Source organism: Eleutherodactylus coqui, chromosome 1 (genome assembly GCF_035609145.1).
Source record: "Eleutherodactylus coqui strain aEleCoq1 chromosome 1, aEleCoq1.hap1, whole genome shotgun sequence".
Taxonomy (NCBI): Eukaryota; Metazoa; Chordata; class Amphibia; order Anura; family Eleutherodactylidae; genus Eleutherodactylus; species Eleutherodactylus coqui.
Genome location: NC_089837.1, coordinates 119,518,903 through 119,534,888, shown reverse-complemented (window position 1 = coordinate 119,534,888; position 15,986 = coordinate 119,518,903). Strand labels below are relative to the sequence as shown.

Below are 15,986 nucleotides of genomic sequence, written 5' to 3'. Positions count from 1 at the left end.
TCTCTTCTTCTCACCACCCTAGGCAGCTGCCTACTCTCACACAGGAGTGATAGTTGGTCAGAGAATGGAGGTAGAGCAGCCAGAGATCGCTTCCAGCTGCCCGCTTCCATTCACTGCAAACAGGCAGTCATTAATAGGTGAACAATTGGCTGCTTACATGAGCCGATAGTTACTTCTTTTTTAGGTGAGGTTAAAGCCAAGTGATTTCTAGCCCCAAGCCCTGTCATTGGCCACGTATACACGGGATGACTATCGCCTAAATTCACAGTTTCAAGCAATTATTTTGGGTGATAATCGCCCCGTGTAAAGGTACATTTATCTGTCTCCCCTGACCTCACAGGTTGATTAGAACTTTAGTCCAGTCATTACTAACTAAATGCCCTGATTGTAATATTTAATTGATGAGAAGCAAGAAAGAAATTTATAAAAGTTGATACAAGAAGAAAAGGAAAGTCATTGCCGTTATTGCATGTATTGTTCCATGTATGTCCGTCTTCTAAAGCGTGTTCAAGGTGAATTCACAAACTGCTCTTATTCTTCTGCAGCCAGTCACTCATTCCCATACGTAAAAAAGAGGATACAAGTTATCAGCCAGGCGAGCACAGAACTGAATCCCATTGAGGTTGCTATAGATGAGATGTCCAAGAAGGTCCAGGAACTGCAGCAGCTTTGCACAATGGATGATGTGGATATGATAAGACTACAGCTGAAGCTTCAAGGAAGTGTTAGCGTCAAGGTGAGAAAGGCAAATAATAAAAGAGGATGTACAGCTAAAGTAAAACCTGTATTTATAAGTCCTTGATGCATCAGAGTTTTAAAATTTCCTAATAACATCGGTTTCACTTTTCCAAAAATGAGAATATGAAATGGCTGCTATTACAACATCCACTGGGGTTGACATTCCAAGAACGACTACCATATATACTCGAGTATTAGCCGACCCGAGTATAAGCCGAGTCAATAAGTTTCACCACAAAAAAATGGGAAAACTTATTGACTGGAGTATAAGCCAAGCTATACTCGAGTATATACTAGGTAAAAAACAAAAACCCTCCATACTCACCTCCCAGCCGGCGTCTGTGTCTGTGCGACAAGCTGCTTGAATTCCCGTCGCTGTCATCCCCCGCGGTCCTCTCTGCTTGGCTCTGTCAGTGCTGTGTAAGTAAGCACTGTGATTGGATTGAGCGCCAGCCAATCACAGCTGGCGCTCGATCCAATCACAGCGCTTACTTACACAGCACTGACGGCAGGGGATTTGAAAGACGAGCAGGGAGATGACAGCGGGGAGAATTCTAAAGCAGCTTGATTGGCTGTGAATGATCGAGCATCGGCTGTGATTGTCTGATGCTGGATCCAATCACAGCTCTTACTTACACAGTGCTGACGGCGGGGGATGACAGAGCCGAGCAAAGAGGATAGCAGGGGATGACAGCGGAGAGAATTCAAGCAGCCTGCCGCACCACCGCCGGGGACACAGACGCCGGCTGGGAGGTGAGTATGGAGGGGTTTTTTTTAAGCCTTGCCTGACTCGAGTATAAGCTGAGGAGGGCTTTTTCAGCACAAAAAAATGTGCTGAAAAACTAGGCTTATACTCGAGTATATACAGTATTTAAAAGTAGTACTTTGTGTCTGCATAACAATGGCATTCTGCAAAAACTGGGAGATAACATGGTAATTGTGATTGCTGGTCACACAGAATACTCAGAAATAGCTGAACCAAAGAAACAGTTGAACCGTATGCATATTCCAATGTGTAGTAGCCTTGTGACACGTGGACTTTGCCTATTCAGATTTAAGCTCAGATATTTGGGAGCAACTAGGAAATCAATGCCATTATGCTGCATGTGTCATATATATTCATATATATATATATATATATATATATATATATATATATATATATATATATATATACACACACTCTGGGATAGGCCTAGCTCAAGAGATATCAGGTTAAGGATGACATCAACCCAAGGTCTGATCTTCAGCTGCCAGGTGGTCACTCTGTAATGATGATAACAATTGTGAATGAACATCATAAACAGTTGTAAACATGAAAATTCTTTTATCAAGATTCGGCAATCAGCTCGGTATATGCTTCAGTGTTTTTGTCACAGGTGGTATGATGGTCTTGTACCAGGCTTCTATACTCGGAGGGCAGGCTCTTGAACTGTCTACGTAATGCAATCCTCAGTACTCCCTATTGCTGTCACACTTTGCCCCAAACTTCCAGATGATCACCTGCCAGGATCTACTAGCTCACTTTCACGTGGCAGCCCACAGGATTTCAGTCTCACTTCCGCCCTACTGTCTGTAAAACAACTGGCGCAAACAATGCGTGGGCTTTGTAGAGTCTTGCCCTTACTTCCGGTCCTTGTGTGGGACAAGACCCTACTCTCCTGTCATACACTTGGCTACCAGAAACCTTAAAGTCACAATAAAAAAAGCAATATAACAGCAAACTATATTAATTCAGTGTCCAATCTCAGGCTAGCAAAACCCTGTTACACACTCCCCTTCTTTTAAGGGTGGCCATCCTGGTCACCCAGAATGAAATACGTTAGATAAACTCAAACAACAGGAAAATTAATAGTTTTCCTATTTGTAACTGGGTTTGCTAGTACTGAGTGTGAACCCTTCTTGGCTTTTCGGGGAAGCCTCAACCCCTCTAACTATCAGCACCGGTCTATAATGCATGTTGACTATGTACCTATGTTGAACAACCCAGCCACAGAGAATCTAGGCCATAATTCACCAATTCTTGATTTCCATGGCTTAAGTCATCATATTAAGTCCCAATTCAAGTAGCGGTGTGCAGGAGGAGCATAGGTTTCTGGTCCTACGGGACTAACATCAAAGTCCTCCTAAGCATCCCAGTCCTCCTGGTAAGGTAGTTGCCACCTCTTTCATCTGAGTGATGGACACCACAGCGGCCCAGGCCCCAGGGGGACTTATTATATGGGTATGGAATATGCACTTTCCTACCGTAAGATAATGGAGGTGGAGGGGCAGATCCCCACATGCCAAAAACATGCAGTGCACAAGCAACTCATCACCAAGTGAGTAGTGCTTTATCAATCTGAAACCTTCAAGTAAGTCAAATTGAACTACTACCCTATAACTCTGTAACTTTTTGTGGTGGTCAGTGGTATAGTTCTTTAATTTCCCATGCTCAATGTGATTAACCTCTATTATATGGAGGGGCAAAGACTTTATTGGTATTAATTACAATTTACTACCTATGTTTTCTTACAGTTATATCACCATTTTTAACTTTCTGTCTGTAGAATATTTATTGGATTTATTTGTAATACAAGTCAAGTTCTTCACTGTTTGTGGAGATGAATTTAACAGATTAATGTTCAAAGAAGAGCTGGCCTTTTCTTCTTATCTGAATTCTAAGTAATATTCAGCCTGCTGCTTCATATTCTATGTAGGTGATTTGCTTATCATCTGAATATTAACATTTCTGTACTGAAGTCTGTTTTGCTGGTTTTCAGGTAAATGCCGGCCCGATGGCATACGCTAGAGCGTTTCTAACAGAGACGAATGCCAACAATTACCCGGAAAGTCAAGTAAAGCATTTGAAGGAAATATTCAGGTAACATAACATACAAAACAGAATTTTTATATTAGGAACAGAAGAAAAACTAGAAAGATTGTATAAATGATGCAATGACGCAATTACTGATATTTAAGACCTAAATTTAAACTAAAAGTATTTTCTGGCTCAATCGCTCTTTTCCATGCCGTTCTTCTGGTGGATAACATGCGGTGAAGCTGTCCGCTATCATGGCCAGAGGAACTGCTTGATAAATGTGCACTTTTTTATTTCAATGAGCAGTTAGGTTATGTCCACGCAAGGCGGAATTTGCTGTGAACAGGGGCGTAACTATAGAGGATGCAGGGGATGCGGTTGCACCCGGGCCCAGGAGCCTTAGGGGGCCCATAAGGCCTAACTTCTCCATATAGGGAACCCAGTACTATGAGTAACGCATTATAGTTGGGGCCCTGTTACAAGTTTTGCATCGGAGCCCGGGAGCTTCAAGTTATGCCTCTGGCTGTGAAGCATCTGCAGCAGACATTCCGCAGCGCAAAACACACGTCAACATCCTCACCACTCAGGGCCAATTTTGACATGGTTTTTAATTTCACCCCCTCATTTTAATCCAATTATGGCTTTGGTTCCAAAAACTGCCATGAGAACTGTAGCATTTTTCCAATGTAAAAATGCCCATAATTGAGTAAATGCATGAAAATCCTCTGTGGTGAGGCTTTGGGATTAAATTATTATTTATACTTTAAGTATTATTTAAACAGAATCTGTCACCATCTTTTTACAGTCCTCTCTGAGGGCAGCAGAAGGTAGCCACAGTCACACTGATTGCAATGATATATCTGCTGTATGTATCTCTACAGCAGTTTGGGAGAAACTTAAGGTTGTGAGTTCAATCCCCGCACAGTTCAGGTAGCCGGCTTAAGGCTGACTCGGCCTTCCATTCTTCTGAGGTCGGTAAAATGAGTACCCAGCTTGGTGGTAGGTAATAAAGAAATTACCTGAAAGCGCTGCGGAATAAGTTGGCGCTATACAAATAGCAAGTCCCTTTCCCCCTTTTTTAGTAGCAGACATATAGGACTACAGGAAGTAGTCCTCCATATTCATGAGCTGTAGGCTAGACCCACCTATTCTTCATTGCTTGACTGCTGTCTGACTATTACTGTGCATAGAGAGTGGCCAGAGGGCTCGATGGGCGTGGCTAGCTGCAGCTCATGAATATCAAAGACTACTTCCTGTAGTTCTTTGTATGATTGCTACTAATCAAATGCAAGTTTCTCCCACATTACTGCAGAAATAAATACAGCAAACATATCACTGCTATCAGAGTGCCTGTATTATCTTATGGTGCTCCTAGTGAGAGCTACAAAAAAATGGTGTCAGATCCCTTTAAAAAACAATAGTAGCATTCATATTGACCAATCTGCAATCTGCAAACTACTGCTCTGCCTGTTGCATGTATAATGATGTTCCTGTATTGTCTGCACCTATTTTTAGACAATTTGCAGATACCTGTGGCTTGGCACTAGAAGTAAATGAGCGTCTCATAAAGGAAGATCAATTGGAGTACCAAGAGGAAATGAAATCTCATTACAGGGAAATTCTGACAGAACTCTCTGAAGTCATGAATGAACCGGTGAGCTGATAAAAGTAGCCTTGCAGTAGGTAACGCCAGGAAACATGGGGAAAATTCTTAGTTAATGTAACACTAGACTGCTGCCAAATGTCTGAAACTGTCTGGCCTTCAATTTCACATTTCTTTGTGGATGTTGTCTGTGACCTGTTCATTGTCAGCTATCAGATATCACTGTCTGTGAAGATGGCTTTCATCTATCATTAACCCAAAGTGAAATCTAGGTAGACCATAAACAGGTAGAACAGTACTAGGAGACTTGTATTGTTAAAGTGGCAAGAGGTGAGGATAGTGAAGTCCTTCCATCGTATCTATTTTGATTTAATGGTTAAAGAATAGCCGGTGGAGAAAGGTAATGCACTACCTATTCATAATCCAAGGCTATTAACTGCTAGCCCACCAGGGCTTTCGGTTCATCAGAGGTCTTCTTTCTCTGTCAGGAACTCTAAAATTATAGAAATTACAATATAGACAGATACAATATTAGACAGCAGCAATGCAGCCAGGGACTTTTAAATGTAGGTAGTTTGCAAAGGTCCTTGTCCTTCTCCCATGAATATACCCATCACGTCTGAGCTGCTCCTATAGATATAATTCTTCACCAATTCATATTAATCCGCAGTTCACCATTGTTAAAGGGAAGTACCGATTGGTAGAGTGCCAAAGATCAAGCAGGGTACTCTAGCTTCCTTCAGTACTCACACACTGATAAATATGCATTAAAGAAGACTTACTGTATGGGGAGCATTGTACTAAAAACAGCAGCGGTGAGTTGGGGAAAGTTACACTTAATTTATTAAGCAAAGCACACCTGGTATGTCTTCTGTCTGTCCATGTGCCAGATTTGGAAATCTATCCCAGCTATGAGATGGCCTGGATTTGTGCTATACTTTGCATCAGTTTCTGGTATAAATTATAGTAAATCTGTCAGGCAAGAGGAGACCACTAGGCTCCAGTGAAACACCACCTCGCCACATTGGAGAAAGCCAAAGGGTTGTAAATTATTGCGCAAATGAGCAGCGTTCAGGGACTAGAATAGCCTCGGAGGGCCCAACAGTAAGCAGGCAGGTAGATCAGAGATGATTTTTCCATTTAACTCTTTGCAATTACACTACATATGCATGATAATAATTCTCTTAACAAAGATTATATGGTAGCTATCATCCTATGTGAAATCAGTCAAAGGTGACAAATCCTAGTATGCTACACCTAAAGTTGAAAAGCATTTAAAAAAAATTGTTTAAAATTCAGAAATTTACCCCAATCATATAAACTTGCAAGAAATAGCAAAATAAAGCAGTGAACATATTAAAGCAGTGAACATAGTCAAATTCCAAAATACTCATAAAATATCTCGCAGTGCTATAGTAAATCTATACATTACCTTTCCTCTACGTTTTCTGCTCCCCTTTTCATTTTGCAGTGCTTTGTCCTTGTTCACATCAGTACTTCCTGTTCACCGATGATCTATGATTCTCTACTACATCTCCCAGAATCCCCTGGCCTGCATCTCTGCCTGTTCACTCTATTTTCTCCTCCCACGCACAGCTCATGAATACAAAATCCCACCACTAAACCAATAATAATCAACTAACTCTTCTCATTGGTTCACAAAACTGCATAAGAGGTAGAGCCTGTATCACTGTCACCAGCTATAGCTGCAGCTGTTATCTACTTTCATACAAGAGAACAGACCTACTGTGATATGCTGGGCTGCACTTATCTGCACTTTGATATGTATAACAGTTGCAGTTTTATTACAGTCTCCTCTTACCACTTATTAGATCTGTCACTTCATCTTCTTTTTTAGAGACAAATGGAAACACAATTGAATATATATATATATATATATATATATATATATATATATATATATACACACACACACACACATATACACACACACACACATAGTTTTTTGGACCACATAAATATATGTTCACAATACCAATAAGGTAGGTTTTAGCCAGGACTTGGACCTTAATCTCTTACGTTAAAGACAGCATTTTTAGCAACTACACTATCCAACCTCCCCAGATGACACAACCCATAGTGTTGGCAGCCGTACTCTGTTAGTGAGCATGTAGTATTCTCATCTTGGATTACAAATGTGCCTGCTCATAACTCTGGGGGATCTGCTTCTGACTGCCCTCCTAGCTCATAAATATTGCTGCTTGCCTCTTGTAGCCTTAGCTCTTGTGTAGCCAGGACTCCCGCACATTACATAGCAGAGGTCCACTAAGTGGAGCGCCCTTCATGCTGGGAAGTTTGCTGCAACCTATCTGTGCTCCTACACAGGTTGCAAGTCCGGTGTTTCAGATGTCCATGGAGTAATTGCCCAGTTTCCGCCCCTCCCCATAGGGGGGTCCTATGTCGGTATTTAGACTAAATGTCACTGGGGGCAGCAGTGATTGGACGATTTATTACCTCACTATGGAGGCTAAATCTCTGTGGCCTAGTACTTACACAGACCCAGAGGGGTTTTGTGGGACATAAGGAGAATTTTAACAATAAGTATTAACTTAAATTTGTTGGCTTTATCTTGAGGAAATGTATTTAAATAAAATGTATGCCTCCACCATGTCTCATCTTTTTTTAGGCAACTGAATTCCTTACCTATGGTGCTCCTTTACACTAAATGCCAGTGATTTAAGAAGAAATATAGGATAGATACTTCCATAGTGACTTTCAACCTGTGAAACTTCCATATTTGCACTGAACGATCACTGTATTAGGAACACCTATTCAATAATGGGTTGTTCCACCTTTTTGGGCATTCAAGGCTTTCAGACACCAGAGAAGAGATTCTACAATGTGGCAAACACTCTCCATACTCAACTCAACCGATGTCCACTGCAGAGGTTTCATCAGATGGTGAACCTTTTATGGATAAGTGAGAACAGATCTCACAGCACTTTCTAGCATATCTCAAACATGTGCAATGGGGATACAATACAGTGAGTTTGGGGGCCAAGGCAGTAGTCGTGTTCCTTCAACCACTCCCTAGTGATCCAAGCTTGATGACATGGAGTGTTGTCCTGTTGAAAGTCTGTGCTGTGGTCGGGAAAGATTGCTGAGGATATGTGTGCAGATAATCAGCTAACAGGTCCCTGTAGTGCTTACCATTCAAGGATTGTGGTATGATTATCAATGGTCCTAGGCCATGCCAGAAAAACGACCAGACCATGACACCACCACCACTGGCTTGCTGAACCCCAACGGTGCACCCATAGGATATTGCTTCATGCTATGTATGCCAGATACCCCGGCCATCCATATGGTTCAGCAGGAAATGAGACTTGTCACTCCAGACGACATTGCGCCATGTGTCTAAGGTCCATTGGAGTCTTTCCTGGGCCAATGCGAGGTGTTGTTGGTGATGACGTGGATCATCAAAGGCAACCTTGTCTTTCTTTAGCTATTGAACCCCAGTCGACGCAAGGTGTGTCGCATGGTCATTATGGAGGTCTGTCTAATTTCTCCGGTTTTGCTTTGCTGAGTCAATTGGTCCATCATAGCACATGGTTGCTGAGAAACCAAGTGTGCCACCCATTGCTCACCTCTAGGATCAACCACACGTGGCCTGCTGCTGATGGTTCAGCCAATCTTGGCACACTCTTGCACTTGCTGGTTTTAGTATCAACTGTTTCAGAAATACTGGCACCAACCCTCCAGGCACCAACCAACATCTGCTTGCGTTCAAAGTCACTCGTGTCACCACGTTTACCCATGACTGCCAAATGTTGCCTTCTGCTGCAGGGAAGGTTAGCACATTATCTGAGAGCAATGCGGCCATCACATGGTACCTCGTTACTTACCCCAAGATGCCATGTACCAGCTGGTCCTAATGCAGTGATCGTTTAGTATGGTTCCATTTAACAGTGTCTAAACAGCACATCTAGTGTTTGGACATGAATGGCTTGTGAGAAGGATATAATGTCTTCCATTAGAACGGACATCATGTAGTATGTTATAGTGTGTTCATATCTTGTGCTGCTCATTAACAGTTTGTCATTTTTAACATAAACTTCACCATTGTAAATATATGCCCATCGGACAATACAGACATAGTGAAGTCTGTACCGGAGTTCTTGCTGTTACATTGCTATTAAGATTCCTTTCGTGTCTTTTCCTCCTCACATGAACTCTTGTGTGATTTTTCATTCTACCTATATAAACCCATTCACATGTTTCTCTCCTGTCCGGCATAACACTAATGCATGTGAAGTATATGTGGTTATATGTTTCTATTTGACATGGATTTCTTCTCCGATCTCTGTCTTGTGTTAACACATTCTCTCTCTTCTCCCAGCTGTCATGTGACCCTTGCCTGTTCCGCTTCTCTTCCTCTTTGTCTAACATTTCACTGAGTACTTTAGGGAATATCGGTATGTTCTTTACTTGTCTTCCAATACTTGGTTTGTGCATGCTAATCCTTACTCACCTCTCACCTCTTCTTATGCATCCTATGCATTGACTAATCTTGGAAGTAACATAATATAGTGATGTTGGTAACAACAGCAATGGTGTGCTTTACAGCGAAGCATGAAATAAGTCATTTTATATGTTCTAGTCCCTTATTTGTATTCAAATGGAAGTCTTATAAACCTGTGTACCTTCTCCAACCTCTGGGAGAGCAAGACTTCTCATCCTGCTTTCCCCTCGTGGCTGGCTGTAACTGTTCTAAAGACAGCCAGTGACCTGAAACTCCCAATTGGACCCCGCACCGCCATAACTGCCAGTAGGGAGTCTGTGAAGGGTGAAATTGTCAAGTGAACCGCGGCAAAATGCTGCGCAATGTGTTTTCATTTTTGAAGGTCGCTGCCCATCACTTGGCTGTCAGACTAAAATTCAGTTTTTTTTTAACTTTTTTTCTCTCCTTCTTTCTATAAAAGATCACTTATCGGGAGGACTCATCAAAACATCCCACATCTGAGAAACAATGTACCCTTCGATCAATCAGTAGAACACATACAGGTCTGCCAAGCACATCATCGAAAACTGACTCCTGATTGGACCTATATAGTACTTATACCACAGACTGACCTGATCAAGGACTTGCCTCTTCGGGACACAGATTGTAATTTTAATTTATTTTAAAGTGTTACTGCCAGTACTGAAAGCTGCGCTAGTGTAATAAATCTGCTGCCTATCCAATGGACAAAACAGTGTTTCAGACCCCTTTGCTGCCAAGGGGTTAACCAATGGCAGATGAGCACTCCCTATATGACATGTTTGTCATTATTGATGCTAAACCTAATATTATTTTATCTCTGCCATCTATTTTAAGAGTCTTAATTCTATGTTTTATAATAAATAAGCATATTTACATGGAAGATTGTAAATAGGAGATGTGTAAAATTTGTCATTTTTTTATAGAAATGAACCCATATCCACAAGATAACTAAGATTCTATAGAAATCCTTAGATAAAGATTTATTAAAGTATTTGTGAATGTGCACGGTTATTATGTGGTTATTCTGTATGCTGAGAGCAAGAGACAGCTGAGAGCATGGAAAGAAATTAATAGATGATCCTTGGAGATAATAGCGAAATAAAAAGGCGTATTAAAAGAGCTGGTTAATACCGCAATGAGGTGGAGTGCACAAGTTATGGTGTCTCTAAGCAGTGGAGATATATGATACAAAATGCTAAGATATAACTTTATATTTTTGTGGATTTGATCATGTAACTGTTTTTTACCTAGTATACACTATCCAACTAAAAGTAATTGGAGACCTGAGCAAGAATCAAAAGTATTTATTTACATATGTTAATAATTAGTGGGGCCTCCCTTGACCATAATGACATCGGATACTCTATGGCATACCTTCTACTAACGTCTCATGTACTTCTGTTGGTATATCCCTCCATTAACCCTGCAAATGTCTGGCAAGTCCTGTCAAAGAAGATAGATGCTCGTTGTGTTTCCTGACTCAAAGTTTGAGTTCATCCCAAAAATGTTCTGTAGGGTTCAGGTTGGGACTCTGTGCGGGCCAGTATAATCTTGGAACATCCATATGCTCAAACTAACATAAAACCGAGTATTGCTGTGTTGTCAGCAGAACACTATTGTCTAGAATGTAAAGGTACACCTCCATGTTCTTGCTACTCCTGTAGTGGCCCAGACTTGGGGTGTCTTTAAAGTAGATCTAAGTCCGTTTTGTGTAAATTGCCTTGTGTATATTTGTGTGCTATGTAAATGTTAACAAGCTTGGTTGTGGCAAGTCTGTCCTACCTAACTTGTTTGTAGTGTGTGGCAGTGTAGGAGTTCAGGAGAAGTTAGGGGGCGGGGCAGAGGCGTAACTTGAAGCTTCTGGGTCCCATGGCAAAATCTGTAACAGGGCCCCCAACTATAATGCTTTATTCATAGTACTAGGCTTGCTATATGGAGAAGAGAGGCCTTATGGGCCCCCTAAGGCTCCGGGGCCCGGGTGCAATTGCATCCCCTGCATCCTCTATAGTTACACCCATGAGGCAGAGCCTGGAAGGGAGTGAGTAGTGTGGAGATGCAGTCGGTGGTAGAGGACGTGTCAGCGGAAGGCTGCGCAGAGCCGTGGGCCTATTTAATTTACCCTGAGATGTTTTCCTCTCACCGGGGACTGGAGCTTAGAGTAACTGTTCCTGCTATGACAAGTCGGGAGGAGTAACTAGCCAGCAAGAAAAGGCAAGAGTTGTGTGTCAACCAACTGTGTCAGGAGTATACCCCCTGGGATCGTCTTACAGATAACTTGGACTGAGGACACCTAGATTACGGGAAGGAAAGTGTCTCCTGGAAGAACGTAGGAAGGAGACAAGCCTGCCTGAAGTGTTGTGTCTGAGATAGTCGTCTTGTTGTATACTTGGAAAATCAAAGCTGGGTTCTGTGAGTAAAGGAAACCATGTACTTCCGGTTTGAAAATTATCACTTTGTTTGCGGACTCTTTTATTCAACATCGAGCAACCGTTTTGTTAGAAAAGAGGTACTGGTGTCATGTGACAACACCGTTAGGACTAAGTAGTTCTGTGTATCTGTGCCTGTTCTTTTTGCATTGCGGATGACCAAGCTGGGCCACGTTGGGCCATTGTTGGCGAGATATCTTAAAGCCACCCGTGACAGCCATCTTTGAGAACCCTGTGGTCTCACCCGCAATGGACCAATACCATGCTGTGTAAAATATCCCCAGCCCAGACGTTAACGAAAACTCCACTGTACTTAAGTGTTAGCACAGCACACAGGCACAGTTCTTTAGGTACCCTCCACACCAGGTACATCTATCTGATTTGAAGTTGGAGTAGTATGATTCATCAATCCACAGAATGTTCTTCCATTGCTCAACTGGCCAGTGACGAGGTTACTTGCACCAGATGTTTGCAGGATGCATTTAGGGAAATACCAGCTGAAGTGTATCAGATGTTAGAAGAAAGTATGCAATGGAGAGTATCTGATATTAATAGGGCCAAAGGAGCCCCACTAAGTATTATCATTTGTACATAAATACTATTTTTGATTCTGACTCATATGTCCTATAACTTTTTGTAGGATAGTGTCCATTTTAATTCCTTCCCATCACAGCCATTTTTTTTTTGGTTGTCATTTTTTCATCCCCTCCTTCCAAAAGCTATAACTTTTTTTCTGTTAACATAGCCATACTAAGGCTTATCTTTTGCAGGCTACATTGTATTTTTAAAGCTCTGATCACATCGCACCAGGGGCTGTTCTGAGCTTCCGGCACAGAATGACTGATGAAATAACACCTCCTGCAGCACTATTTTGTCTGGGAAAATGCCAGAGGGCTGCTGGAAGCTGGACAGACTCCATTATAGTCAGTTGGGTCTGTCTGGGGCCATTTGTTTCCATCGTAGGGTAGATTTGGCCTTCCGTTTTGGTAGCGAGAAAACGGAATGCTGAACCAGCTTTAATGGTACCGTTAATTGTACCATATAATGTATAGTAAAACTTGGGGAACAGTCCTTTCTCAGGATTAATGGGGTTCCTATTGTTCAGAGGGTTATCCTGTAGGGCATGTTCCATTAACATGGGGAATGGTAACACCCAGAAGTCAATTAATTTATAAATAACAGAGGAATCACTCAATGCAGCATTGTTATTTTATGAGGCATGAAAATATTTACTAAAAAACAAACAAAAAAACAGATTGCTCTTGAACTATTTCTTAGTTTTAGACATTTAGACACAGCAGAGCTGCAGGGTAAAATAATGTTGTGCTATAAGGTTATTACTATCATTTTCTAATCAATCTGATCAACCCCCAAAAAATAACTTTTTTCCACATTGCTTTTTCATGGCTGAGCAGCTGCAGACGAGCCTGAGTTTATCATGCATGCATGGCTAGAGGTACAGTATGTAATGCGCACTATCATGGGACCTGGAAACAGCGGAAATGCATTCCCAGGAGTCATAATTCACACTTCACCATCTGGCAGTCTGAAAGACGAATGTAGGACTGGCAGATGCCGGGAGAACTCTACGTGACTGAAGGTGTGATGGCAACTCTACAGTTCCAATTAAAGGAACTTATTACTAGAGCATAAAAGAACATATTAGGAAGCTGTATGATTTCAACTTTGTGGCGACAGTCTGCAAACATGCATTAAACAAGGTCCAAAAATGGTTAATAGTAAAGAAAAAGTTGACCAGCATGTACAAAGTGCTTACCTCAGTCACCTAGAACTCTAATGGTATCCCTTGAAAAGCCAACTGCAAGCCAGGCCACTAGTACCCGACTTCACTTATGCCAATGTAGCTGAATGAATTTGAGCCCCCACAGCTGCGTTCCAGCTATGTAAGAAGAGAGAATGCTATTATAGCAGAAAGGAGGACTGAACTCATACGGATATGATGTTCTAGTGCCCAAATACTTGGAGTGTCACCAGTGTGCACAGTAGCACTGCTTTTAAAAAAAATCTATTTCCAAAATTGACTATTTTAAATCAAGTTTTTATGTTAAACAAACATGTTTTTTAAAATTTTGATAGTTTTTTTTTTACCTTGGCTATGAAATATAGTATTTTTCACAGTAGGCATTGAGCACTTATAAAACTACTGGTGGACAACCTTTAATCATGTCACTGACAATAGAGGGAGGGAAGAGCAGGTGAGCCTTTAAGACTCTACACAGTAACGATGACCATGTTTGTAACCCATCCAAAGTAATAGTGCTCACTTTGTACCCCAACATAATAATATGCCCCTATAACTGTTCCCTGGGGTCACCCACTCTATTACAGATAGCTTCACATGATCGCTCACAGACGGATGCCCATGTACCCCTTTTATACAGATTCTTACTGATGATGGGGGTCCTGATTGAAGACTGTGCTCTATTATGCTCTTATGCTGTAAGAAGACATATGAACAGGGGATGCCCTCTTTGCACAACCCTTTTAACAGTATAGAAGGGGCATAAAAAATACGATACAGTAACCGATGTGTACCTCTGTTGTATCATTTATCCAGAAGTGTCCATTGATAAGGGAACAAAAGCTGCAATATTTACCTGTTGCTAGAATGAAGGGACACCAGTGCTCTTTATATCACAATGGATCTTGGGAATTTTGGTATTTCTGAAGACCTACAAACTAACATTGATACAACGCCTATAGACTTTGATAAAACAGTGCGGTGCATACTCATGATGATGTTGGACGATACAGAGCATGCATTTCTGCAGATCAATGCCTAAGGTTGATATAGCGCCTATAGGCTTTAGAGCGACTACGCAAGTCCTGGACAAACAAAGATGTTTGTCCAAGACTGCAGGGTCGCTTTAATAGAACAGAATTGCACATACCCATAATGACATAATGATGGTGAAAGATAGAAAAAGCTTTTTTTGTTGCACAGAGCAGTAAAAGTTAGAGTGAACTTTTTAGGTCTAAAAGTCTATGCTATGGACAACTTTTGGGGAGGGAGCAGAATTTTTTTGCACATGCATTTTGGGGTGACAATCATTTTTGCAATGGAGTCTAAATATCATTTATCTTCTGAATCTTCCATCACTGTACATAAAAGCTGCAGTCTTAAATGAATATTCCCATCTCGGCTCTTCATAGTCAAGATGAGAAGCCGCTGCCATGGCTATCAGTCACCTGGCTGGAGCCTACATGGAAAGCCATGCACTAAGCACAGCACTGTTTCTCTACCTCTCATTGAGGTGAATGGGAGCTATGGAAACAGAGTATCCGTAACTCAGGGAATTACGGAAATAGCGTAGCGTATTGTGCAACTCTGTTTCTGTAGCTCTCGTTCACTTCAATGAGAGCTACGGAAACAACACTCTGTTTTGACTACCTGTCAGAAAAAGCTGAGTGGCCGGGTTTTGCCATCTCTGCCATGAAAAACTTGACATTGGAATATCCCTTTAAGTCTCAATAGGAGATCAGTCAGTGAGGCTGGATTGACCGCTGAGTTTTCAGCCCTTATCTCTGATGTCTTGTGCATTTTATCAACTAATTTATGACTGTTACAAATTAAAACCTTGTGGTCATAAATTAGCTAATAAAAAGTGTAGGAGTGTAGAAAAGCAGAGGGAAACTAAGCCGTCCGTCCAGCCGCACTGATGGGTCTGCTATTGAGACTTGAAACTGTGGTTTTTATATACATATGAGAAATGTAGAAACCAAATGGTACAATTTTTTAAAATCTAAACTGTATTGCAAAAATGCAAGCATTTAAGTGAAAAAAAAAATACCCCCTAGGGTGTCCAGAACATTTAAATAAAAAAAACACACAAAATGGTTTTCAAGGATGGACTCACTTTAAAGTGTTCCTAATTTTATGCAACTGTAACCAAT

At 41.4% G+C, this 15,986-nt stretch overlaps 1 protein-coding gene across 6 annotated transcripts in view; it reads left to right on the top strand.

The window, feature by feature from the left end:
* The window catches only part of DOCK10 (dedicator of cytokinesis 10), a 300,069-nt gene extending 289,427 nt beyond the window's left edge, over positions 1 to 10,642 (top strand). For 5 of the 6 annotated variants that reach the window (XM_066599568.1, XM_066599587.1, XM_066599578.1 and 2 more), the window contains 4 exons: positions 546 to 736; positions 3,501 to 3,601; positions 5,054 to 5,192; positions 10,085 to 10,642. In XM_066599568.1, coding sequence (XP_066455665.1) covers positions 546 to 736; positions 3,501 to 3,601; positions 5,054 to 5,192; positions 10,085 to 10,201 — 548 coding nt within the window. In that variant the 3' untranslated portion in view covers positions 10,202 to 10,642. Of the gene's footprint in view, positions 1 to 545; positions 737 to 3,500; positions 3,602 to 5,053; positions 5,218 to 10,084 lie in introns of all 6 variants that reach the window. The other variant, XM_066599595.1, reaches the window with a different exon arrangement.
* Positions 10,643 to 15,986: the final 5,344 nt, after the last annotated feature.